At 46.3% G+C, this 27779-nt stretch overlaps 1 protein-coding gene and 1 long non-coding RNA gene across 2 annotated transcripts; one reads left to right on the forward strand and one right to left on the reverse strand.

Moving 5' to 3' along the window:
- Positions 1 to 5745: 5745 nt before the first annotated feature.
- On the reverse strand, positions 5746 to 13878 carry Dynll2 (dynein light chain LC8-type 2). Its single transcript, XM_004859815.4, has 3 exons — positions 13620 to 13878; positions 10235 to 10373; positions 5746 to 7748 (listed from the first exon to the last, which is right to left on the reverse strand). Exons 2-3 carry the CDS (start codon positions 10364 to 10366, stop codon positions 7611 to 7613), a joined length of 270 nt encoding a protein of 89 aa, XP_004859872.1. The 5' UTR covers positions 10367 to 10373; positions 13620 to 13878; the 3' UTR covers positions 5746 to 7610.
- Positions 13879 to 14096: 218 nt separating this feature from the next.
- On the forward strand, positions 14097 to 19195 carry LOC110344807 (uncharacterized). The gene is made up of 3 exons (XR_015447706.1): positions 14097 to 14388; positions 16336 to 16448; positions 19010 to 19195. It is a non-coding gene; the product is annotated as an uncharacterized LOC110344807 (long non-coding RNA).
- Positions 19196 to 27779: the final 8584 nt, after the last annotated feature.

The raw sequence follows: 27779 nt of genomic DNA on the forward strand, positions 1-27779 counted from the left end.
CTACTCCCAGTCACCCCACTGCCATTAACTACAGTATTCTACTGTGTGCTAACATTTTATATGTATTCCCTATTCACACGAGTCTTTACAAACCTGCTACATAACAAATTACCCCCAAAATCTAGTGGCTTTAAACAGCAAACATTCATTCTCTCACAAGGTTTGTGCAGCTTGCGGGGGGGCAGTACTGGGGATTGAATCCAGGGCTTCTGCTCTGAGCTACATCTCCACCCCCAGATATATATATTTTTTAAATTCTGAGACAGCGTTTCCCTAAGTCACTCAGTTGCCCATGCTGGGCTCACTAGAAACCAAAATGTCTCTTGTGACCTAACCTTGGAAGTCACACACCATCAATTCTGCTGTATTTTTTTGGTTGCATGGGTCAGCGCTACTCAATATGACAGGGAACTACACAGATGGTGTCCAACTGATAGTGGTTCAACTTGGGATTTTTCTATTTTTCAACTTTACATGGTGCAAAAGCAACACACGTTCAGTAATCATACTTCCAGTTTTGAATTTTGATCTTTTCTCTGTACTCTGTCATCTCAGGTGCTGCTGACCAGTGGCAGGGAACCACAAGCGTGACCACAGTGGAGAAGGTAAAGGTTGAGCTCAGGGCTTTAAATTCCCAGTCTAGACTCTGCGTGAACAACCTGAAATCTTCTAGGTCTGCCCTGAAAGAAGACCTTACTAACACATTCCTTGGTATCTGAATACAGCTTTTGATCTGGCAATTGCTTTTTTCTCAGCAGCTTGTAAGCCCACTTGCTTCCGGCTGTGGAGACCAGCAATGCCTCCTCACTGCCCCACCTCATGGGTACATCAGGATATGTCACCTTAGTCCTTAGGGACCTCAGCTGCCTTTCCCTTCAAAAGGACATTACACTGGTTGAGGACATTGAGGACATTATGCTGACCAGACCTAGTGACCCTGAAGTACCATAGACATTTTGGGAAGACATTTGCACCTCAGAGGGCAGGAAATAAAACTGGTGAAAATTCAAATGGAAACTTCAGTGAAATTTCTAAGGATCTGGCAGTGTGGGGCATGTCAAAATTTCCCTTCTGCTGTAGCATCTAGACCCTCATATAACTTTAAAAGATACATAATATCTCCTGGGCCTCTTTGGATTCTTTTTCCAATATTGGGGATTACACTCAGGGCCTTTGCATTGAGATACATCTCCAGGTTTTTTGTTTTGTTTTATTTTGGGGTTTTTTTGGTACTGGGGATTGAACTCAGGACCTCGTGCTTGTCAGGCAGGCACTGTGCAACTAACCTACATCCTTGGCCCTGTTTGTTTTTTGAGACAGGGTCTCAATTTCCCAGGCTAAACTCGAACTTATAGTGCTCCTGTCTCAGCTTCCCACAGTGCTAGGATTACAGGCACACAAACCACGCTTAGCTCCTCTTTGGACTTTGAAGACAACATATTCACCATTCATGTGTGCACCACTGTGTGTGCTACATTTACTGAGTAACCCAAAGAGCTGCTGGTTTGGGGAGGGTCCCTGAAAAGAAGCCCACTGTGCAGGATACTCTGCCACTGGGGCTACATGATCCAACAGACCTAATGGTACCTGAAGTGGCAGTGGCAGATGGAGAAGCTTCAGCCTTGAAGGCCCTGCACAATGGAGGAAGGAAATTGCACCCAGAATATGGCAGGTCCCTTAGGGTGTCTTTTAGTTCCAAGGAAATGAAAACTGTAACAATCCAATTCAGGAAAGACTCCTAATGTCCCAGGCCTTTCAAGAATGGAGGTCTGGGGGCTTCCCACCAGGCAAAGAGCCACAACCAGTTCTGAGGTGCGTGCAGAGGGAAGAGTAAATACAGAATGAGTCATGGAAGAAGGGAGGTATAAATGCCAGCTACGATCATAGGGCCAGTGTAGAAATGAGGGCTATGGGCATTTATCCTTATTTTGTTATGAATGTATTTGCATGTGCATATACTGTATATATATAATTTTTTTTCTTATTACCTGTCATCAAATATAAAGTATGTCAATAATAGCTAACTTTACATCACACACACACACACACACACACACACACACACACACACACACTAGCAGAAGAGTGAACATTACCCAAGAACTTTGAATTCTCTTCTGGGAAGTTAGACAATTTCAGTTGCACACAGGATAACTATCACGATAGGTGTAAATGTGAGTGTATTATCAGCTTTATTTGCAGATTTGAGGTGGCTTAAGAAAATGTGTGTGGGTGCCAAGTTGACGAGACATTGACTGTGATGGTCAGTTTTACGTCAGGTTGGATGGGACCAAGAATCTACTTTAAAACAGGGCTCTAGGTGTTGCTGTGACACTACTCTGTAGGTGTGGTTTACGTTTGCAGTCCATTAACTTTACACAAAGGGTAACATGGGATAACACAGGTAGGCCTGATCTGTCAGTCGAAAGGCCTGCAGTTTCCCTGAAGAAATTCCACCATGGACTGCAATGTCAGCTCCTGTCTGAGTTTCCAGCTTTTCCTCCTCACAGCCTGTCCTCCTGACTTTGAACTTGCCTAGCCAGCCCCAACTACATAAACCAGTTCCTTGTGATAGAAAGATATAGCTGGATGACAGACAAGATAGATATCCTACTGGTTGTTTCCTGAGTAGGATTCTGATACACAAATCAGACCAAGGTGTACATTCCAATTTCCCAAACATCCATTTGACCTTAAGTAAGTTAATTTCCTTCCCTACGCAATTGGGCAGGGCGGGCAAAGACTGGTGGAAGGGCCTGCAAGAGGAACTTGTCTTCTTAGAATCTTTTATTATTATTATATTTTGGTACCGGGGATCGGACTCGGGTCCTTGTGCTTACAGAGCAGGCAGTGGAATCACTGAGCTAAATCCCCGGCCCAGAATCCTTTATTCTTTCCCCAGGCTTTATTAGACATCCTGATAATCAATATCTTCATCTTCACTCGAATCATTATCCCTTTCCAATTTCAAATATTTTCATATTTATGATGTCATTTTATCCTCATAATCCCCCTTTAGGAAAGGCAGGTATTACCTCCATTTTATAGATGATAGAATTGAGGCTCAGAGGTAAAGCAACTTGTCCAGGTTCATACTGTGGGTAAGTGTTGGAGCTGGGACTCAATCCCAGGCCTTGATTCTAGGTCCTACATTCCACTCACATCTAAGGGAGCAGTGGCCAGCAGCCCCATCACAAATGCTACAACCTTTGGACAAAATGAGGGAGCATTTCGGGTTCTTTGATCTTATGACCCTCCCTACATTGGCACATGGCAGTCTGTGGACATCAGTGTGGACACCAAGCCCACATACATACAAAGATAGTCACACAAGTACACTCGAGCTCTTCAACAGGTGCTAAGGAGGCTGTGCCCTTAGTTGATGGGAGGCCTAAGAAATCACAACTCAGGGAGTCTGTTCTCCTAAGACCAGAAGACTCATTATCCCTCTCATAAGTCCTAACAGAAGAAAGAGCAACTCAGGGAGGAATGAGGGTAGATTCCCCTCCCTACTCTTGCCAGAGCCCCAGGGAAAGGAATGGGAGTGGAACTAGAGATTCACTACTCAACTCAAGAGCTGGGTGTGCTTCTTACAGAGTGTCAGGGAGGCCCCTGCCGTCCAACCCAGTTAAACCCTTCTGGGTCACAGTGCTGAGTTCTGGCAATGCTACCTATGTGGGCTTTGGCAAGTCACTAACCCTTCCTGGTTTGCTTTATCCCAAAATGTGGCTAATGACTGTGGGACTGGGCCCTGAGAGGTGTTCTTGAGGGGTTAGAGACATAAATGAGCTGTAATCCCTTAATACTGAAATGCATCATTCTTCCACAGCTGAGGCTTGAACACACTTGGGTAGCGACCCTCTGTTTTCCAAGCAGCAGGAAACACACAGGGCTTGGGCAGCAGAGTCACCAAGATGGGGCATTAGTCTCTTCAGGAAAGGCCAGGCGCCCCCGACCCCTGGGGCAAAGAGGCTGCTCAGGCTTTCTTTTTTCATTTGACCAGTTGTTAGTTATCAAGCACTTCCTACAAAATAGGCACTGCCCTGTGTGCTTGAAAATAAAGCAATTGAGAAAAGAGAAAATGAGCTCACGGAGCTTATATTTTACTTGTGGGAGGACAAGTAAACAAATACGTAGGCAGGCATTGTTGGCATGTGTCTGGGGAATTAAAGTAGGGAAAGTTAATAGTGATGGGGAGAGATGTCAGGAGAGCGCCTCTGGGAAAGAGTTGAGCAGACATGAAGGAAGTGAGGAAATACATTAGAGAACAGTCACACCTTAGATCTGGGCTAAGGCCACTAGGGTTCAGGGGACCGAGACCAATAGCACCATGACAACAGACAATTCTCTCTCCTGCTGGTTATGCAGCCTTCTCTTCCTTGTTGGGGAGGTGGAGTGGGGGGCTGACCCCTACAGACTGCACCCCTGGGTTAGCCAACTGGGGACCCCAGACTGGAGAGCAGGGTAGAGAAAGAAGTTGGGATAGTGATACTCCCACTCCCTGCCATGCCACAGTTGGGTGGCTGCTTTCTCCTGTGAGAATTCCACAATCCTCATCTGTCTTCTCCGGCCCCTTCCATGCCTCCTCATGTCCTTTCCCCATGGGACCCCACGAGGAGAAACCCCTGCAGAATTAGCTTCCCAGAGGACCACTGTGTGCCACCTGTCCACACACAACACCTGGACTGTCTCTTCTGTTAGGTCAGAAGTGCATGAGTTTTGGCCCTAGGGTTCCATCATCCCAGGTGAACTGTGAACTGTGTCCTCACCTCCCCCTAAGGCTCTGGCTCTGTCAAAGTACTCACCTACAGGCAAAGGCAGCAGCAGACAACAGCTCTACAGTCCCTTGTCTTAATCCCTTAAGACTTCACTGCCCTAGAGACAGTGCTGGAGCTGTCTCCCCAGTCATGGCCAACTCCCAGCTGAAGGAATCCTGTCTCCCTACCTCCAATATTCAATAGCTCCTCACCCAGTTTACTTCCTTGATAACCCTTTTATCACTTTTGGGAAAAGCTTATCAACACTGTGTCTGCTCCACCTATTAGAATGCATATTCCACAGAAGAATGGGACTTTCCTGTGTCACTGTGTGTGAACAGCATCTAGGCCCAAGCACACAAGAACTCAAGTGCTGTTGAATGAATGAATGATGAAGTACATCAGGTTCCTCAGCACCTCCATCAGGACCATGACCACGAGCCCAGTGAGGGCTTACACTCCCAGAAGCAGGTGCTCCGGAGTCTTGGTCCTGTTGACTTCTCCGGTTGTGTGTGGAGGTAGGAACACCCAAGTAGAACAAGCAGGATAACCTTAAAAAGACAATCACTTTCAATCCATTCAGCAGCTCCAACTATTCCATTTCTGAATAGAGCAGAACTTGATTAACAGAGTCTCCAGGATCAGGGAAGTCTCCTAGAAGAGGGAGGAGGGCTACGAACTTTAGTCAAAGGTTCTAAGAAGCCAAGCTCAGGTAGGTCTAGGACAGCAGCATCTACTACTCCAAAGGTGCCTAAGGTGGCTCACCCAGCCATCCCCACCAAGACAGTGAGGACCCAGGAACCCCTGCGGGTGAGTGCTGCTGTTCATTCTGCCTGGGCCCTACAAATAAATCCTGCTTTGAGCCAACTGGTATCACTGGCCTAGAATTGTCAATTCCCATCCCACTCCATCCTAGATACCACCACTCCCACCGTGTGACACCACTGTCACTAGGACCACTCTTTAGCCCCAAAGAAATCCAAACAGCTGAGGTGCATCAATCAACCTTTAATGTCCAAAAGAGGCATGGATGCAGAGCATAGGGGGTGTGGCAGGGTCTCAGCCCCTGCTCCAGAAATGAGGGAGACAAACACAAACCAGATACTTTCAACTGGCCACACAAAGTCTGGGAGGGCAGGGGCAAACATAGATTTGGACATTTATTAAAAAATAAAACCTAAAATCAAACAGTCTTGTACCCGCTGAAGGGTTTGATACAGGGAGCTCAGTCATCACCCCAGTTTCTACCCTCCCCTATCAGCACTGAAAAGAAGGCTCAGCACACACTAAGGGCTTGGGGTGGGAACACTCCTTTCTCCCCACCAGCCCCAAGAATGGACTGGGGAAAAAAAAAAAAAAAGAGCTGGATCCCCTACCCCCACAGTGTCAACCCTACACATGAGAGTTTTAAATGTGTCACGAGAATCAGCAGCTCAGTCAGCAACGACCACCCCCCACCCCATTCCCCCTGTCAACAGACAAGACTTCCCCTGCCTCCTCCATGGAATCTCCTCTTGCTCACAGCCTTACTCCATCTCCTGATATCTGGGACTTCACTACAAACTGACCTCCAAAGTTCTACCGAAGCCCCTCTTGGCCCTTTATTATTTCCATCCCTACCTCCCACAGGAGGCTGCAACCATTCAAAATCACTTCCCCTCTACTGGGGCCCAGCTTCAGGACAGACAGCAGCATGGTTTGTCCTCCTAAAGCCTTCTCAGGGAGCAAACAGCCAGAGGGCAAATAGTGTCTGAGCTAAATGACTGAGGAAGTGACACTTGTCTTCCCCCCACAACAGACACTACCAGAGGTGTTTAACATAAAGGCCCACTTAGAACTGTGCTTCCTACTACCACACACCCTAGAGATTCCGCCTGCTTGCCCCCCCCAAACCCACACACACACACGCACACACACATACAACACAAAGAATCAAGGGAGACATTGATTTGGTTTGATTGCTAAGACCTAACTAAGGAACTACAGTCACCAGAAATTCCCTTCCCAGCCAACTAACAACAGGGGCTGTTCTAAGAGAACTTCAGAGGAATGAGAAAACCGAGGGCTAAGCAGGGAGCAGACAGGAGAGAAGGATGTAAAGAAAAAGAAGTGTCAAGCTAATTCTATCCCCAATATCCTCCTAGCACAATCTCTTGCAGAAAGAATAAAAGGTAATCCACAAAGACACAGCCCTTACTTAGAAATCCTGACAAACACAGCAAGACAAGTCTGCTCCCTACTCCCACACACCAGACACATCGCAGGGCCCCTTAAGAACCCACCCCTACCCACCCTCGGCCCGAGCCATAAAATCACAGTTCAGTGGAATATTCTCCCTGGTACTAGATCGATCCCCCCACTCTCCTTTCTGTCCTTCTCTCCTTGCTTATCCTAACACTGTCCCCTCACCCTCAAAGCCTCCCTGGCCCTCCCAAAGCAGCATCCAACACCGGGAAGTGGCAGCTGCACAGTTTTAGTTCCACCTCCAGAGACCTATTTCTTTTCCTCAGCCCTCCTAGTCTTTTGAGCTTTGTTGAGGGCTATTTTGTATGGGGAGAGAAGAGAAAGAGAAAAAGGAAGGGTGAGAGAAATTTCCTAGTGCAATACAACCAAAGAAAAATTTTTTTAAGTCTTGAAAAATAAACGTAAAGCAGCCTTCTTCCCCAGGCAACTAAACAGAAAGAAGTTTGGTTTTGTTTACTGCGACGCACACATGAAATCGAGTATACAGTCCATGCAGTAGCACAGCCATTGGAGAGGACAGCCTGGTGCTGGCCCCAATGCAAAACAGTCCTGGCAACGCCACCTGCTCGCCATCGCTGCCGCCGCCACTGACACCTTCACCACAGCCACCTAGCCTGACTTGAAGAGGAGGATTGCAACTTGACCCAAGTAAAAATAGATGAAGTGCTTTGTCTCGTGTGTGACGTAGCTGCCAAAATTTCGGCCCACGATACAATGCCAGGTAGGATTATATTTCTTGTCAAATTCCTAAAAAAGGAATGAAAGGGGGAGAAGAAAGGTGATTAGGGTAGCTGGAAGACGAGAAGTCAGAATGGGAGTCTCTCCCCACAATTCCAGCACTCACATTTAGTTACCACCTCACCCCACCCCAGCGCCTCAGCTCCTGAACCTCTCAGGGGCTCAGGTTCTAAAGCTGGCTAGGACACTGCTCCCCTCATCAATAATGGAATACCACAAAGGCCTCATTACTCCTCCCTGCCAAGCCTCTAGCAAGCTACACCCTGATCACCTCTTTCCCTCTAGCTATCCACCCCTCATACCACCACTAGCCCACACTGGGATTCTTCCAAAAAGGTGATCAGAGAGGCCAGTGGAACGAAGGGCCATTCCAGCAGGCAGCATGGGGACTGTGCTGGAAGTCCCATTACTAAAACAGAATTTTCGAAGGCCAAAAGCAGATATTAGAGGAAATGAAGCCTAAATATCAGTACTAGAAACAGCGCTAAAAGCAATTTCATGCTCCCTATGTGGGCTACATGCAGCAGAACAAGGAACTCAGCCATGAGAGCAAGGCAATGCCCTCATTCCTATCAGAGGCACAAAACTGCCTCTGAGTTAATCTCTGAGCTAATCAGACAGGTACTCCCTATGGCCCTATGGCTCCGCCCATCGGCTCAGTTCTTGATGCATCTCCTTGCCATAGGGGGGCTCCAAGAGGAGCCCATCAATGCTGCCCATCTTGGGGGTCTCTCTGTCCCACAAGGTGCTCAACATACAACTTATACAACTTGTCTGGCCACCTCACAACCCCCATTCTACACAACTCCAAGAGGTACTAGGGAACAAGGAAACCAAACCCAGCTTCAATCCCAGACCAAGACTGTGTAATGCAGGAGAGCCAAAGTCATTCCCTGGGTCTCTTTTTTCCCCATCAGCAAAACAAGAAAGCTGGACCAGATAATCTAAAGATTTTTCTGGCTCTGAGAGCCTATAATTCTGCATTCTCTCCTTGGACAGGATGGCAAGGCCATCTAATAGCAAGGAGCCAGCAGTCCCAACTGGCTCTGCACCCCGTGGCTCCACTTACACACAGTTTCTCAAGACACCAGTTTCCTCTTCTCATCCCATCCATCTGGGCAGGAAAACAAAGTTCTGTAAAACTCAAAGATGACCCTACTGACAATACATGGACCAGACTGCCACTACTCTCACATTTCCTTCTTAGGATGCCAAAACTGAGACTTTCAAAAGTTTGGACTACACCTCAAGTGGACATAGGTACTGACTGGGAACCAAGAAACCCAGTTCACCTCTTATTTCTGGTTCAGCTGCCTCCCCAGTATTAATCACATCCACTCACCCATTCATTTGGGAATTTTTCAGGGACCAAACCTACCACCCCCATATTCATCACCCACTTAATTATACAATCAGCCCACTGTATCTGTGGGTTCCATATCCATGGATTCAACCAACCATGGACTGTAAATATTCAGGAAAAAAATTGTATCCATTCTCAATGTGTACAGATTTTTCCCCTTGTTATTATTCCCTAAACAATACAGTATGACTATTTAGATATGTTACATTATTTTAGTTATTATAAGTAACCCAGAATTATATGCACTGTTTTATAGGAAGTATATAAGAATCTGTGGATTTGGGTATCTGAGGGGGATCCTGGATCCAATTTCCCACAGAAAGCAAGTGATGGCTCTTTCTTCAAGCTCATCTTTTCCTTAAGAATGTAGGGAAGGGCCGGGGATTTAGCTCAGTGGTTTCGCCACCTGCTGCGCAAGTGCAAGGACCCAAGTTCGATCCCTGGTACCAAAAGAAAAAAAAAAAAAAAAAAGTACGGAAAAGATGATGCAGTTACATGAGGATTATTATAAGGATACCCAACTTTTTTTTTCTAATTTTTTTTTTTTTGTACTGGGGATCAAACTCAGGTCCTTGTGCTTGCGAGGCAGGCGGCAGAACCACTGAGCTAAATACCAGGCCCTATTTTTTCTAATTTTTTGAGATGGGGTCTTGTTATGTAGTTCAGGCTGGCCTTAAACTCACAGTGGTCCTCCTGCTTCAGCCTCCTAAGTCCTAGGATTACAAGTGTGTTCCACCACACCCAGCAAGAATACCCAACTTTAAGTGATGCAGTTTCCTGAAAGTTTGTACATGATTTTATATTATTTATTCAATTATTCTTGGACAGTTCTGAATTGGGCCAGTAATTCTGAAGCTTCTCTGCCCAGTCTTATCCTTCCACAATGTCTTATAGTCACATAAATATCTGTAAATATAAATAAATATAACCTGAGCAGAGATCCCATTAAGAACTCCTAAGCTAAATGCTTTGGCAATTCAGAATCATTCTCTAATTTGTCTGCTTTGCAAGTTCCTAGGTTTTGTGTGCATGAAATATGCCCACTTTACGTCCCTGGTTCCAGTCCTCCCTGGAGTCCAGCACAGCTGCAAACCTCCACCCTTGGCCACCAGCCACAGCTATCCTGGCATACCTTCTTGATATAGGCAGCAATGTCCTTCTCTATATTGTATTTCTCCATAGCCTGCGTGGCGCAGTCAACAGCATCCTGTTGCATGTCCTCAGACATGTCTGCGTTCTTGATCACTGCCTTCCGGTCAGACATCGTGACACTGCAGAAGGAGCAGAGAAGTGAGGCTGACAACTCCACACTCTGGCCAAAGAACACAAGCTGCTGGATGGGAGGCCTCAGTGGGAAAGGGGAGTACTGAAGGTGGAAGTATAGAACACACAGACATGAAACCATCAGGAGAGGAAGCTCCTAAGCTTTTAGCAGAAACATGACTCTCACTCCTTGAAAATATAGGGAAAGTAGAAAAAAAAGCATAAGCCATCATTTTTATCACATGTAAAATGAGACTATTCCAACTCTAAAACCTATCTATCTCCAACATTCTGAACACCACTGATAGTAAAAATGATATTACAATACATCACCTACCTTACTCTTTGGGCAGGTTACTTAACTTTTGTGTTAAGTCCTCATCTGTATATTGGGGACCGTAGGATCATCCTGAAGATAAATCAGGTGGCATAACTCCTTAACAGCATAAGCCCTTGATTTAATGACTATTACTACACTACATCACTAGTATCATGGTAGAAAGATGGATTAGCTAGAAATCAGTACCCCTAATTTCTGGTCTTGTAAACACTTGTGGTCATGGATAAGTCATTTGGTCTCTGTATCAATTACCTACCTCCATTTCAGCAGTGAGGTCAGCTCTGTATTAGAGGTTGTTAAAAGAATTAACTAATTTATATGGCAGCACCTGCAAACACAAAGCATCTATACAAGGAGCTGTCCATGTGCTAGATTCAGCTGCCATGTTTTCATAAAATAAAATTCTGCAGGAACAAGCTACAGTGACAAGAGTTGAGTACTTATGAGACTGTATGGTTCCTAAAACCTAGAATATTTACTATCTGGCCCTCAACAGGAAAAAAGTTGGCAGTCTCTGTTTTACACAAACAAAAAAGGGACAGAGTACCTTCTGGGCCAACAATGTCCAATAGGGAAGAGGTAACAGTCTTCAGAACCCAGGGCTGCCATGCCCCTAAGAGAAGAGCTGGAGGGCAGCCTCAGACTCAGCCAACCATTCCCACATGCCATGCCACACCATCTCATCCTTCCCTCTACTTCCCCACTCTCCTCAATACAATGTTCAATCTTTAAACTCAATATATTTTTTGAAAGCTCTAGATTTTGGACCCAGCTCCAACAATGAGTTATCATTTCCCTGGATTTCTGGCTCATGTAAAAATACTCATTCCAAAAGTACCAAGCTATAAGGTAAAGTCAAAGGATTATGTTAGGGAATAGCTTGTTTTCCTTACAGGAATCTGAGGCCTTCTTTTCCCTAAATAACATAGGCTTGAGAGAAGCCTGAATAAATAGGGTTCAAAAAAAAAAAAAAAAAGCACCTGAGAAAGGTGAAGGTCTGTTATTATTTAACAGCCCTGTTTTATATTCCTGTCACCTGGGCCATGGCATTCATCCTGTAGAATCACAGCACCTACACAGGCCATTCCTGCGACGATAAGAAGAAGCCCTGCCTGGCAGTCTACAGTATGTGAGACACTTTGCAGCAGTAGAGGGGATGAGCTACGAAACCCTGCCCTCCGTTCTCAACCACATTTCACACAACAGAGCAGTAACAATTCCCCTCACCCCACCTCCCCAAACCACCACTGTGAGTATGCCCAGCCCAATGGACAAAAGATGCTATCAGTCTGGGCCTGCTATACAAGGAGAGATCTCTTGTGTAGATGCTGTCTGCTCCAAGATAGATCTCTGGTATCATTCCAAGCCACTCTGATCTCTAAGTCTACACTCAGGCTGGATGGGCTGAAAGTTAAAGCAGAACTCAAGACCATTATTTCAGCCTGCCCCAGATGTACAGAATGTATCCATGCTCGGCAGCCTTTGAGCCCTTGCCTGGCACTGTCAAACTAAGCAGGGCTGGTTCCACTTCAGCAGTCACTGTCAGAGCAAAGGGTCAGTGGATCAGTATCCTCTATCCCATACCCCAGAGGGGAAAAGCCTGAACCTGAGGAAGTCTCTGAACACTGTCTGGTGCTGAGAAAAGGTCAAGTGAACCCTGTCCAAGGCCTGACTAGCTGTGTGACCTTGGGCAAAGAAATGTCTACCTTTGGGGAAAAAAAGAAAAAAAAAAAGAGGGCTGAAATGATATAAATGAGGCAACCTCAATGGTCTCTGATACAAGATATTACAGCAGCACAAGAGAAAATGTTATTATAAGGTTTTTTATAAACTAAGAAATACAGTGTCACCTGGTAGCCTATTCCAGATTACCACTCAGGAGGGGGCACTGTTTACAAATCCATAGGTGGGGGTGTAGGCTGGTACAGACAACGAAGTCAAAGTATGAAACTGGCACCGTTTTGCCAGCAGCTCACCTGCTCCACTGCCTCATCCCCAAAGTCCAATGGAACAACTCTGTCACAATAAAAAGCCACCTTACTCTCCAGGAGAGTGTCTGCAGTTACGTAACATTGATCTTGTGACTACAATGCCACGATTCTTCACCTCTGGCCCCTCGGGCACTCGAGAGGGGTAGGGCCCAGCCTCAACCACCCTGTCCAAGGTGCGAGTGAAAAAAGGATATAGGGACATGCCCAACTTAGTCCCTCCCTCCTGGGGAAAAAGGGACCAGAGCCTCTGTATACAAGGATGGCCAGAAGGCCCGAAGCCAGCCGCCTCGGTCACGAGCCCTCTGAAAAGCGAAAGACACTCCAGAGCAGTTCCCATCCTTTCTCCTGTTCTGGGACCCCCCCCCCCCAAAAAAGCTGAGCCTCCGAATGACATGGAGAGCCTTGCCCATTCGCCAACACACACAAATGCTCCGATTTCTTCCCTCCAGGTCGCCAGGGGGAACCGTCCCCTCCGCCACCGCGTCCTCCGGGGAGCTGCGGCCCCGAGGGCAGCACCCAGGGAATGAGCCGTCCCCTCCTCCCCACTCCCGCCCTCCCCCTCCAGGCTTGGAGCGGCGCGGAGTGACTGGGCGTCCTCGCCGCTAGAAGGACGCCCCAGAGGGTGGCAGCGAAGGAGCCGCGTCACGCCCGCGCCCTCTCCGCCTCCTCTCCCGTCCCCACACACCGGGGCCTCCAAGCCGCGGAGGGAGATTCCAGGGCTGGGGGCCGGCAGCTCCGCAGCCTGGGGCCTCGGGTGGTGCCACGAGGGTCGCCAGGGCTCGGGGTGGCGCAGGCTGGCTGGGGGGCTGGGGGCTGGGAGGGGCGCCGGGGGCGTGTGGCGGAGCCAGCCCGCTCGGCCCGAGGGTCTGCCCGGAGCGGCGAAGGCCACCTGCCGCCGGGGGACGCCCGCTCCTGCCGCTCACCTTCAGCGAGCAGAGTCCGCACGGGCCCCGGGGGAGCAGCGATGGGCTGAGGCAGAGCGCGGGCAGGGGCGGTGTCCCCTGGGCTCCTCCTGCTGCAGCAGCCGCCGCCGCCGCGGTGTCCGACTCCCGCAGCCCGGGGCCCAGCGCTCGCGCCGCCGTCCGAGCTTCCCCGGCAGTCCGAGCTCCGCCTCGCGCCGCCGGCCCGCCCGCCCGCCTTCCCGCTCCGCGCTGGCGCCTCGCCGCTCCGCTCTGCTCTGCCGCTGTGCGCGGCCGACGCGCGGCCCCGCCTGAAATAGCGCCCCGCCCCCGCCCCCCTCCCTCCCGCCGAGCGCGCCGCCGTCCGCCCTCCCTATTGGCTGAGCCCGTCCGGCCCCGCACTGCGGGCTTCTCCCCGCGCCGCTCTCGCCCCACATCTTGTTTCCTCCCACAATGCCTCGGGGCGGAGGGGGCCCGGGAAGGGGAGCTGAAGAGGGTGGGGGGAGGGAGCTGGGCCTGTCACAAGAGAAGAGAAGAAAGCAGACCCCTCTGCCCCGAGCTAGAAAGGCCAGGCCCTGGAGAGGAGGAGAGGGGGGAGAGGGAGGGCCTTGGAGTCTCAATCCCTGGGAGAAAAAAGGAAGAAAGGGGGATGGAGGTGTCAGACCCAGGGAGCAGATGGGAAGGGTTACAGGTCCCAGCCTAAGTCATCAGCCTCAGGGGAAAAGGCAGAACATCCCTTTCCCCCAGGACCCCCAAAATTGTGGGAGGAGAGGATAGCCAGCCACTTTTTGAGGTAAAGGCATAAAACAGCCCCCACGCCTCCCTCCTCTTAGATTCTGGCAAAGTCCCTTCCCCCTCCCGCTCTCTCTGCCTTTGTTCCTGAGTCTGAAGGCCACCGACCTAACTAACTCCCAGCTGGGGCCCCAGCCAGTATTTGTCTTCGGGAACGATGGAGGCAGACCCGAAGCAAAATTGTGAGAGAGAATTTTGTCTTGGGGGCTACACAGGCCTCTGCGGTCTTCTCAGGTTTATTATAGCCTTGGGGTTCTTTTGGGATAGAGGCAGAAGCCGTGTCCTCTCAGCTGACCCCACCTGTCCAGTTAGACAGGATTAGAAGGGAGTGAACAGAACCTCTAGAGGTATACACCAAAGCCTGTCAGTACTTTGAAAGTCTTAAAAATCACCCCATCCTTATCTCTCAATTTAAAGAGAAGGTAGAGCCTTTGCCAGATCAGTGCTGGTCAGACTAGACTTGGCCAACAACAGGAAAGGGGTGCCAGGCAGCAGGCCCTCTGTAGGCTCTCAAGACTGTGTGTGAACGTGCACGTTGAGTGTTGCTGCTCTCCACTACCCAGCTCACCCCCAAAGACTCCCAGGAATTGGCTTTTCTTCCCAGACTGTTTCATATAGGAAAGGTAAAGGGCCTATAGAGTCTTCACTGGGAACCAGGCATTTTGGCCGTATAGTGGAAATTTAGAAGCTGTCAGGAATAGCTCCCAATGCCCGTCTTTTCCCCTTCTCTGCCCCAAGCCGAAGTCAGAAAGTCAGACTTGCTCTGGCCCTGACCTGCTCTGGTTGGGAGAATCATAAGTTAGTGTTCATGATGTCTCAAGGGAAACCTGGAAAATCATCCCCTCTGGCCCCTGCTTTCCATAGCTGTCTTTTCCTCTCCTTAATCAAGGATTCTAGAGAAACAGGCAAGAGTATCTGACAGTAGGGTATCTGTCCCCCTCACAGAAAGGGTATTCTGATGTCAGTTCTGTATTGGGGGGCGGGTACATAAGGGGAAAGAGGAGAGAAACAAGGATGGGTTTATTTACTTAGGACTTTTGCAGAGCTAGTATTATAGGCTTCTTGGAGAAAGACAGCTAGTAATTCATTAACTTGCAGCCCTTTCCAAATCCTAAAGGTCAGGACTGATGTGTATGGTTGTGTAGGTTGTTCACTGTACAAGGGCATCTGAGGAACAAGTGAGGACTTGCACTCTACTTGCTAAGCTATATGTCCTGGTACAGGCCAGTGTCCACCTTTATGACCCTTTTCAAGTGTGCACAAAGGTGATTATGAGTCAGCAGTGGCCCTTCAAAGGCCATGCTGCCAGGGCATAAATCCTCCTTCTCCCTACTTTCCTTCCCTGGAGTACAGTAGGGAAAGAATTCAATCATTCCCAGTATGGGTTGTAGTGGGGTAGAAATAGGAGCACTAAGAACTTCAAATGACAAGAGTCAGAACCAAGACTTTTGGCTTTTCAGAAATGTGGGTCTTAGCATATACGTGTGACAAAGACTAAACTCTATAGGGTATGAGGGACACTTGTTAATAATAGTATGGTTTATAGGTAATAATAACTAACCTTTCTGGAGCCCTCTCTCTGCACCAGGCTCTATTCTCAGCATTTCAAATGCAGTGGATTCTATTTAACCCTGGGAAGTGGCTTTTGAAGTGAATATATTACTATCCCCTGCCCCCCGCCCCTGGGAGTTGAGCAAATGTCAGCCTAGGGAAGTTCTGTAACTTGCCCGAGATTATCCAGCTTGTCAGTGGCAGTACTCAAGCCCAGGCTGTGTGTTTCCAGTGCCTTCCATCTTAGACATCCCATTATAATGCCTTCTAACAACAAGGAAAAAGTATAAAGCAGGAGTTTGCCTGTCTAAATCATACCAGCATTTCCTAAATTTATCTGACTCTGAAGCTCTTTTTTATCCATGTATTAACATCTGCAAAAACCACTGTTCCACAGGACACGGTATAGAAAACTTGTGCTATACTTATTGTGGTTGTTAAGATGGAGTGTCAACTTGATTTACCTTGGATGCTGCCCCAGAGGATTAGTAAAGCCCCCTTCGCACACAGGTATGACCTTGGGTCCATTTATGGTCCCTTGACCCCCTTCTCTGGCACTGTTCCCCTGCTCAGCTTCCTGGCCAGCATGAACTAAGTTTTTTATTAAACTATACCCTTCTGCCACAATATTTCTGCTTTGGAGCCGGCTGACCATGGACTGAATCTTCCGAAACTTTGAATGAAATAAACCTCTCTTCCCTGAAGTTGTAGGTGTTGGATAATTTGTCCCAGCAATGGGAAAGCTGGCTAATACACTAATTATTGCTATTTATGTACAATGCCTACTGTCCAGGATGATTACTATGCAGTATAGTAACCATTATAATTAATACCTCAGCTTAACTTGGACCTCTTTATTTCACACTACTGTTTGTGATTGCCCAGTTTTCTCTTGTTCAGAGAGCAGTCATGTCTTTTTTGATATAGGGGGAAAAGATGTTATTCTCAAACCTGCTAGATATCCAAAGTGCGAGTTCGTGTTCTCTAAAATCGAAGAATGAATTCTAGGAACAATGGAGGTTAAGAGTAGGAAAATTTTATCGAGAGAAAGAAACCTTCTAAGAGAAACAGAAGGGGGACTGGAAAGTGAGTTGCCCGCTCACCAACTTCTCAGAGGTGTTTTATGGGACAAAGCTAAGAGGTGAGGTGGGTTCAAGGCGGGACAAAACTATAGTCAACTAGTAAGTTTATAAGCATAGTGCCGAGGATTTAGCTCAGTGGTTCCACAAGTTCAATCCCCGGTACCAAAAAAAAAAAGTATAGTTGCTTAGGTAATATTGTTTAAATGGGGATCTGATGGGGAAACAAGTCACGTAGCAAGCATACAAGGAATGAGCAAGGATTTTCGGTGGTAAGGGATGGGTCAGGGATCTTTCTTGGAAGATCTTTGTCCCCCACCCAGGTGATTGATACCTATTTAGAATATCAATCACTGCTATTCATGCTATGTAGGTGTTTCTCTTTTACAATGGTGGCTTTCAGTGAATGTGTCTTGATTGTCCTCCATGTTGGCTCCTCTCCTGTCCTCCGTGTTGGCTCAGTTGTCCTTCACGTTGGCTCCTCTCGAGCTGGCCCTGTCTGACTGCCTATAACATGTCTAATTAACTTACTTATCTACAATATTTTGACTTTAAAATCAGAGGAAATTGTTGTTTTTTCTCTCATTTAAGGGACCCTTACCCTCTGTCTACTTCATTTACTGTAAGGTCTGAACCCTGATGACCCTTTCATGCCTATACCCCTCCCCTTTGCTGTGAGTGCCTCTCAGGCTCTACACACACACACACACACACACACACACACACACACACGCACACACACCTGGTGGTTAACAACCTTGCTCCAGGAGCCAGGATGCTTTGATTCTAACCTGTTTCTACCACTTGCCAGCTGTGCCAATCTGGCCAAGCTTTTCAATATCTCAAAGTTTCATTCTCCTCATCTGGAAATTGAGAATAATATCTATTTCGCAGAGTTAAGAGAAAATGCATGAAAACTCTTGGCATAGTGCCTGATTCATAAACGTGATTAATAAATGTTAGCCGTCATCTACATCATTCTTCCAGGCTTGTTCCCATTGCTGTATTTCTTATCTCCATTCATGGCCTCACTTCCCACGCATGAACAATCCAGAAACTTGGGAGCCTCCCCCACTATGTCTCTGTCGTCACTGCCAGGCTGTTTTTGCGATCCACATCTTTCGTTCTCATTATGGATGTCCTGCATCATATGCTCATCACCTCTCCCAGTTGGTTCCCTGTCCTCATTCTTTACTTTTCTACTGCAAATCTACACTTCAGGAGTCTGTCAAAATGCAGACCTCCTTAACAACTTCCCTGTTCTCTGCTCCGAATAACAACTATGCCCTTTCACACACCTGCCTCTCTGCCTTATCTCCCACGCTTACCATCTCACTTTTCCTGTTCTAGTAACATTGTCAACTTCCTGTGTTTCCCCCCTCGCCTGTGAGGTTCATAGTTTTCTTTGGGGCTTACTCCTTTGTTTGGGTATCATCTATGAAGCCTTCCCTGAATCCTAGGGAGAAAATGTATACTCCTCTTCTGTGCTCTGTAACATCCAGGGCTCATCACTGACTACTTTCTATTAAACTTGTCAGTCTTAACATTTGTCCGTAGTTCCTTATAGGCAGGGATCACATCTTATTTATGTGTGGTCTGCAGTAACTAACCCAGTCCCTGCAACATAGGAGTTCTCTAAGCATTGATTAAACTCGTCATGCTCATCAGTGGCTGAAAAGGACATCTTGAGGGTCACTCCATCTCTCCCTCTACCCAAAGCATGGTATGTAGGATCTTCTGTCTGTCTCCCCAGAACCAGCAATGTGTGCTATTTATACTGGGCCCTCCCTGCCCAGAACAAATCGCTAGCTAAAATAAATCATTGTCAGCCATGGAGAAAGTTCAGCCCTGATTTCTGAGTGACTTCCTCCTCACACTCTCTATGGAGTATTTGACTGAAATCTTTGTAAGTAAAGACAATCAACTCCAGCTGACTGGGTCAGAGGAAATAGATTATGGAAGTAACAGAAGGCATTTTGTCATGCCCTTTAGTTAACCTGGTCCCAGGCCTCCAGGAAATTGGAGAAGGATGGTAAAACACAGGACACTCCCATTACAGCACAAACCCTGGTGCCATCCCCCTGCTGAGGAAGTAAGCAACAAGCAACAGGAACAGAATTGTTCAGATCTGCCCCAATTCCTTCCTGACTTCTTGGGTGGCCTTCCAAGACATATTTCCCTAGGCAAGTATTTATCTAGCACCAAATGTTGCCCTTCCTCCTCCCCAGACTCCCTGAAACCTGGAGGAGCCAGTCAAGGTCACTCAGGTGACTGCAAACTAAGGAAATAAGTACTGGAGTGGGAATCAGGGAAGACGTCTCAAGTCCAGTTTGGCTGCTAGTCATTTCACCTCTCAGAATCTGGCTTTCTTCATGGAGAAAATGTAGGACCAGATGGTCTATAACGTTGCTGTCTGTTGCAAAGTCTATGATTATCTGAGGTTACAAAGGGCATTTTCCTTGTGGGTCAGAGAAATTTCTCAGGCCAGGATTCACCACCTCTCATGAAGTTTAAATGCTCTTTTGCTGATCCCTGTCTCTGATCCACTCAGTCAGAATCCACACTAAATGTATTTGCTGAGAGTTAGGATATAATTTTGTTCATTTTTATATTCTCCTGAGAAACAACTTGCCTTGACCCATTCAACCATCAGTGAATCATTGAGAGCTTCAGTTAAAACAATACAGCAAATGGTCACAAAGAAGGAACCAGCCAGAAGATGCTCCAGTGGAAGTGGAGTTATCCAGGTCACAGCTCCTCGAAACTTAGGACACCCCTAAGAAATCCTGTATTTCATGGTTTTTGTTGTTGTTGTTTGTTTGTTTGTTTTGGTGGCACTGCAGATTGAACTACACTGTGCTCTGTCCCCAAATACTTTTTTTTGAGACAGAGTTTTGTTATGTAGTTCTGGCTGGTTTTGAACTCACTATGTAGCCCACGCTGGCCTTGAACTTACAGTGATCCTCTTGTCTTAGTCTCCCAAGTGCTGAGATTATAGACATGCACCACCATGCCCAGCTCTTTTTTTGAGATAGGGTCTTGCTAAATTGCCAAAGCTGAGCTCAAATTTGCAATGCTCCTGCCTCCCAGAGTGCTGCAATTGAGGTTTTCATTTATATATTTTTGATATCTAATGACACTGAGCAACATAACTGTATCTATGTCTGTGTCTGTATGTATGTCTGTACCTATGTCTTTGTCCACATCCATGTCCATATCTACGTCCATATCCATGTCTATGTCCATGTCTATGTCTATCTATATCTCACTTTGTCATCCAGGCTGGCCTCACACTTTCTGTGGACCCCAGGCTGGCCTTGAACTTGTGATCCTTCTATTCCTAGTTTGTTGCATGTTTTTATCATGAAAGGGTGATGGAATTTATTCTGCATCTATGGAAATGATCATTGGTTTTTGCCCTTTATTCTGTTAATATGGTGTATAATCCTTTTTATACGCTGCTATTTTTGTTTTGCTAGTATTTTGTTGAGAATTTTTACATCTATATTTATAATATTGATATGTAATTTTCTTGTGACATATCTGGGGAATACTAGACTCATAAGTGAGTTGGAAAATGTTCCTTCCTATTCTATTCTTTTTTTAAGTATAAAGGATTAGTTCCAATTCTTTAAACATGTAGTAGAATTCACCTGTGAAAGCACAAAACACTAATGCAATCTCTTCGTTTGTTATAGATCTATTCAGATTATCCATTTCTTGAGGTAATTTTATTTATTTGTTTGGTACCGGGGATCGAACTCGGGACCTTGCACTTGCAAGGCAGGTGGCAGAACCACTGAGCTAAATCCCCAGCCCTCTTGAGGTAATTTTAATAGTATGTGTCTAAGGCTCTGTCCACTTTATCTAGGTTATCTAATTCATCCCCCTATGGGTCATTCATAGTATTTTCTTATAATCCTTTATATGTCTTTAAAGTGGGCAATAACATCCCCTTTTTCACTCCTGATATCAGTATCTTGAGTCTACTGTCTTTTTTCTTGGCCAGTCTAGCTAAAGATTTGTCAAGGTTTTTTATCTATTAAAGGACTAACTTTTAGTTTCATAGACCTTTTTCCTATTGCTTTTTCTATTAATAAGGTATTTCTTGAATTCTCAGATGATACAAGCTGATCAGGTTAGGAGACACTCAGACTATTACTTTTAGCATCTGGATTCAAAATCAACATCTTGGCTGGTTTCCTCTAAACTAGGAATTTCTGTTTTAGTGTCTCCTATATCACGTCTATCCTGCAGTGACATGACAAAGAGATCATAGACCACCACACTATTGTTTGGTATCTGTGAAGGGTAAAAATTCCACTATATGCATAAATATTCCTTAAACACCTTTATCAAGCTCTGTGGAATGTAGCAAGGGAGACAGGGATGAATAGCTAGAAGCAGCCTTGGACTTTTGCAAGCTCATGGGGTAGTTGAGGAGTCACACAAATACACAACCTTAACACAGGTCAGACTAAATGTGACCCAAAATGAGTAAAATGCTCTGTGAGCATGGCAGGGGTTTAGGGTAGAATCAGTCTGCCTGGAAGAATCAGAGAACAGAAGAGAGTAGGATGGGGGGGGGGGGGGGATTGAAGTAGAAAGAAGCACATGAGTCCAAGCAGGGAACTGTAGGGAGCCAGGCCTGACAGGGACACCATGTGCTGGATAAAAGAGCAGGTTATACGGAAAACCCAGGGCCAGACTCTAGAGAGCCCCAAGAATGGGCCAGGGAGCTACATCCTTGTCCTGGAGAAGCTGAGAATACATGGAAGGGCTATGAGCAGGAGAGTGACAGGATGCACCTTGCTAGGTGTAATCATTTGAATCTTGAGGCCCACACGTTGAAGGACTGGTCCTCAGACCAAGGTGCTACTGGGAGTGGGGGAAACTTCAAGAGGAGGGGCCTAGTAGAAAGAAGTTAGGTCATGGGGGTGCACCCTTAAAAGGGTTATTGAGACCAGAATCCCTATCTCTCCCTCTCCCTTCTCCTCCTTCTTCTTTATTTTTCTTCCTTTTTTCCTTCCTGCCTTCCTTCCCCTCTCTCTTTTTTTCTTTCTCCTTCTCTTTCTTCTCCTCCTCTCCCTCTCTTTCTCTCTCGCTCTCTCTCTCTCTCATTCCTGTTCACCATGAGATAAATGAACAGGCCTCTTCTATCACTCACTCTTGCCATAATGTACTGTTATGCCACAGGCCCAAAACAGCAGGGCCAAGTGATCATGGACTGAAGCCTCTGAAACCATGAGCTAAAGCAAATCTTTCCCCCCTAAAAGTTAATTATCTCAGATATTTTGTCACAGTCACAAAAAGCCAACTACCAGTAGAATTTAGAACATCAACAGAACCCTTTGTTAGGTTTTCAGACTCCATGGTGCCATCCACTCCTGTAGGAGCCAGCAAATGTGGCTGCCTTCTCCAGCTTTGATCACTCCTAGATTGGGAGTGGTGTCTTTTGGCTTCTATAGGACAGAATTTCCCTAGCTTCCTTCCTACCTCACTTCCTAGTCTCCTCTGCAGGCTCTTCTTCCTCTTCCCATCCTTTAAATGTTGGTGCTCCTTAGGGTTCTGTTCTAGATCCTTTTCTCTTCATCCTTGGTGGTATCAGATGTTTCTAGGGCTTCAGTGATCATTCATAGATTGGTAACTCTCAAATCTACAGATAGCCTGCCTAGATTTCTCTCTCCTTTAGACCTGTAAGATCTGCCATCAGAAATACCTCTACTCATTGGAATTAAGTCTAGCTATAAGTAAAGGAAAATGCCATGTATAGTGGTTCAAATAGAGTCAATGTTTGTTTCTGTTTTGGACAAAGAGTCCAAGCTGGGTATGGTGGCACAGGCCTGTGATGTCAGTACTCTGGAAAGCTGAAGCAGGAGGATCATAAAGTTTGAGTTCCACCTGGCCAATTTAGGGATACCCTGACTCAAAATAAAAAAGAGCTAGGGATGTAGCTCAGGTTCAATCCCTAGTACCACAAAAACAAACAAACAAACAAAAAAATCTAGAGACTTTAACTCTAGGCATTAGGTATAATGACTATATAATACTGTCAGGGTCTCAGAATCAGGATCTTTCTACTATGCTGCCACTTTTTTTTAAGTACTGGGATTTAGTAGCCTTCGCATTAAGCTACATCTCCAGCACGCACCCACCCCCCTTTTTGAGACAGGATTTTACTAAATTGCTAAGTTGCTAGGTCTGAGCCTGAACTCACCATCCTCTTGGATCAGCTTTATTCTGCCACTCTCAACCCTCAGCTTTCACCTCATGACCCAGGATGCTGTAAGGCTGTTCCTTCCAGCAGGAAGGAGCAGGCAGTGAGAGCATGCCTTGCCTTTAAAGACACTTCCCAGAACTCACACTATGTGTACCTATATCCTGTTGGCCAGAACTTAGAGGGCCACACATGGCTACAAGGGAGACTGACCACTATGGTCTTTACTCTGAGTGGCCGTGTGTCCATTCAAGTAAGTGGAGAGGAGAGAAAATATCAAACAGTTCTTCCATAGAGGCCCCACGAGCATCTCAAAGCCACCACATCCACTCAGCCAAGATCCATCTTTCCTGACTTCTCCATCTCCTAATGGCCCAGGCAATTCATGGTTGTTCAAGGCAGAAGCCTGGGATCTATATCTCTGAAATCTCTGTCTCAAGCCTCAAACCACTGTCATCCTCTAGATCAACTACAACAACTTTACCTCTGTTCCCCCAACCTTCATTCTTGCCCCTCAAATGCATTCTGTATATCTGCATTGACCAACACAGTATCCCTATCCATACATGGATATTCAGCATTCTGAAGGTGGCTAGTTAAATTTGAAATGTGCTATTAGTATGAAATATATATCAGATTTTGATGAATCAATATGAAAAAGCAAAATATTAATATTTCTATATTGATTATATATGTTAAAATATAACATTTTATATATTTGGTTAAATAAGATATTTTAAATTAATTTCACTAATGTTTCTTTTTTTTTTTTTGTACCAGGGATCGAACTCAGGACCTTGCACTTGCAAGGCAGGAGCAGTGCTACTGAGCCAAATCCCTGGGCCCCTTTTTACATTTAAAAAATTATAAAGAATAAAACTTTCTTTGGTTCTTGGTCCTTGAGGCTGGGAAGTCCGAGAGCTTGGCCCTGGCACCTGCTTGGCATTTGGTGAGGCCCCTCTGGGACATCATAACACGGCAGAATCCATTCTTTTTTTACATTTTTTATGTAGCTACATAGAAAATTTTAAATGACATGTGTCTCCCATTTGTGGCTCTCATATTTCTATTGAACAACGTCACTCCATACAAAACCAAAGAATATTTTTCTAAAATACAAATCTGAATGTGTTGCACATTTTAAAACTTTTCAGTGGCTTATCGTACCTTTAGATTAAAGTTCATTCTGCTCAACATGGTTTTTTTTGTTTTTTGGGGTGGTTTTTTGGTACTGGGGATCAAACTTGGGACCTTGCACTTGCGAGGCAGGCGTTGGAACCACTAAGCTAAATCCCCGGCCCTCAACACGGTTTTTGAGCCTTTCCTGACCCAGTCCAGCCTCATCTCTTAGCACCTCCTTCCTCCTTCTGCCCTTTTGTTACATGCCAGCCCTCTGTGCTTCCTCCAGGTCCTTCAGTGTACTGTGTGTCTGTGGGCCTTTCTACATGCTCTTCTGTGTACCTGGGACACTCTTAACCCCCTTTGGCCTGTGTAATGGTTTGCTCATCTTTCCAGGCTTTGCTTTGATGTGCCCCTTCCTTGGGAGACTTTTCCAGATACCCTGCTTTTCTAAGCTCCCATTACTTCTCTAGCCTGCCCCTTTCCCCACCTTGCCCCCAAATGGCTACGTCTTTTTTTCAGACTGATCAGAATCTTGCCTGTCCTAGCCACCATGGATTCCCTGGCACCTCTAACAAAGGTTGCCTGATAGTTAGCCATCAACAGATTTGAATATCTGAATAACTAAGTGAATCAATGAATGATATCCAGAACCAGCTAACATTTCTCATGAAAGATAGGACCAAACTAGCTGACTTCTAAGTTTCATAGAGATGGTCACCCACTAACCATTAGGCTCCCAATCTCACAGGTAAGGCAGGGGCCGGGGATTTAGCTTAGTGGTGCCACCAGCTGCATCACAAGTGTAAGGTCCCGAGTTTGATCCCTGGTACCAAAAAAACCCCAAAAACCTTGGAAACTCAGAGGTAAGGCAAAGGAAAACTTGTCACACAATGTCCTGTCTTCACCTCTGCTCCTGCCCTACACAGGCCACTGATGGGGACCCAGGCCACCACTGGTCCTTTTTCTATCCCAAGAAGCTCAGACGGTACTGCTCTTCTCCCAGGAAGACATCCTGCCACTCACCCCAACATCTTCAGGAGAAGCCGAAGATTCTTTCTAGAGATGAGCTTCCTAGGTTAGGGATGGTAAGAGTGGAGGAAGAATGTGAACAGGAGAAGGTAAGAAGGGTACTGGTTTTGATTTGCTGCTTGCCTACCACCAGAAGAATTAATGAGGATGTTACCAGTGAGCTGTGAACCTTGCCATGGAGATTTCCTTTGAAGATATAGGGACCCAAAGCTGAAGAAGGGCGAAAGCCAGGGTGTGGTCTCTGAGGCTCCATTGCTGACTTGCTGTGTGACTCAAAACAAGTCACATAGTCTCTTTGGATCTCAGTTCCTCATCTCTAATAAAAAGAACCATTGTTTTTGGCACCTCAAAGGAGCTGTTGTAAGAACAGAAGGAGATAATGGATGTATATGGGCTTTGAAAATGTAAGTATCAGAGTAGAAGTACCCTGTAAAGGCAAATGCTTCCAGGCTGCTGTTTTAATTAGTAGGAAATGAACACAAAGTTTGAGAAAGAGGATGGCAGTGGTGAGCAAGAGCCCACCTTCTGTCTACAAAGATGGGTTTACATCAAGGCAGAGCCAGAAACCATCCTCCTAGGCCTGGTCCAGGAGACTGATCAGCCTGTTCGACATGTGGACCAGAAAAGCTGAGTCTTGAACATAGCCTTGGAGAAAGTGGGGCCACCCTGAAAGGAACACAGTCCTATTTTGGTTCCCCTCACTGCTTCTGACACACTCAAGCAAGCATGAACACACACACCCTTTTCAGAAGACATCCATACTTCAGGTCTGACCAATACCTTGCATCTTAGAACTTGCTGTCCCTTCTCAGCGTGGAAGGGATCCCAGTGGATCGATGCTGTCCTTAGGCCAGCCAGAGACCACCTTGACATGAGCTGCTCCACAGTGTGTATGGGGGTGGGTCACTGGCCCCAGAAAGGTCCAACACAGAAAAGATGGTGAGATTCCTATTCTGCCTTACCAAAACTGGGTCATGTTTATTTGTTTGAGTTTGATCCTGGGGATCAATGCCAGGGCTTCACAAATGCTGAGCAGGTGCTCAGCTGCTGAGCTGCACCCTTAGCTCCAAACTGGGTCTTGCATTGGATGCACATTGGAGGGCCTTGCTCTTGGGCCTGCACTACTCAGAGGTTTTATTAACCCCTTCTCTGTCTCTCACAGCCATGTCAGATCAAGCAAAGCAATCAGTAGTCCCTGCAGTTCCCAAACTAAGAAATTGCAAACACGTTCCCTAGCCCACTGCCACCAGCAGCCAGCAGAAGAGGCTATAATCAAACACACGCAGGCTTTTCGTTGCTACTCTCACTCATCTTGTGAACTGCTTCCATTCCCTTCCTTTCCCAGGGTGCCTTTGAAAATGGAAATGAGAGGCTGGGCCCTTCTGGAAAACCAGTTCTAACCCCCGGTTCCTCTGCAGGCAGCTTCAGACCTCACTGTGATTTAGATCCATGTGTTCATTCCTTCATTCAAAACACATTAATGGACCCTGCCTGTGCTAGCCTGAGCTTGGTGTTGGGGACATGCTAAATATGACCGCATCCCTATTTTTGAAAAGCTCACCGTGTAATAAGGAAATTAAGGAATATGATTTAAGTAGTTAGAATAAAAATTAAAAAGTGATATGATAAGGAAAGTTCAGGGTGTGGTGGCACATGCCTGTGATCCCAGCACTTGAGAGGCTTGAGATCAGTTCAAAGCCAGCCTGAACTATGTGGTGAGATCCTGTCTCAAAAAAACAAACAAAAACAAAAAAAAGGAAAGAGAAAACTGAAAATCCTAGGTAAGAGAATGGTAATGTTGGCAAGGCAGTTATTTCATGAGGTAATATAGTATAGAGGCTGAGAATATAGACCCTGGAGGCTACAAGCCTGGGTTCAAATCCTGACTTTGCCATTTAATAGCTACTACCCTAAGGGAAATTGGGGAGAATTTTGAGGTTATTGGAAAATTAAAGCACAGTGTTTGGCTCACACTAGGTGCTCAAGAAATGTCAGCTGCTATAAGGAAAGTTGGCAAATACCATGAGCTGTCTATCTATGTGGAGCAGGAAGGTACTAATGGGACAAAGGAAGAAAATACAGGGCTTGTATGAAATTCTTTTGGCTCCTATATAGCCTGGGAGAGAGGAAGAAAGAGGAGAAACGGCCAGGAAATGGGGTTAGAGTTAAACCTGGAAAATAAGGGCTGGAGCATAGCTCAGTAGTAGAGAACTTGCCTAACATGCATGAGGCCCTGGGTTCACTTTCCAGCACTTCAAAAACAAAACAAAACTGGAACACTGGGGAGAGCCAAACTGAGCTTAAGGAGAGGTGTGACAACACAGACAACTTGATAGGGCAGAGTGCCCACTTAGCCCCAGGCAAGGGCCCTCATCCTTAGAGCTGCATGCAGCG

Source organism: Heterocephalus glaber, unplaced genomic scaffold, assembly GCF_053883595.1.
Source record: "Heterocephalus glaber isolate CG9 unplaced genomic scaffold, H.glaber_assembly_v1.0 deba00001773, whole genome shotgun sequence".
NCBI lineage: Eukaryota > Metazoa > Chordata > Mammalia > Rodentia > Bathyergidae > Heterocephalus > Heterocephalus glaber.

What these genes read in the sequence shown, in the direction of transcription:
- Dynll2 (XM_004859815.4), bottom strand. Translation starts at nt 10,366, where the DNA reads ATGTCTGACCGGAAGGCAGTGATCAAGAACGCAGACATGTCTGAGGAC. An exon ending in TTGCTGCCTATATCAAGAAG is followed by an intron (nt 7,749 to 10,234) that starts GTATGCCAGGAT and finishes TTCCTTTTTTAG; the next exon opens with GAATTTGACAAGAAATATAA.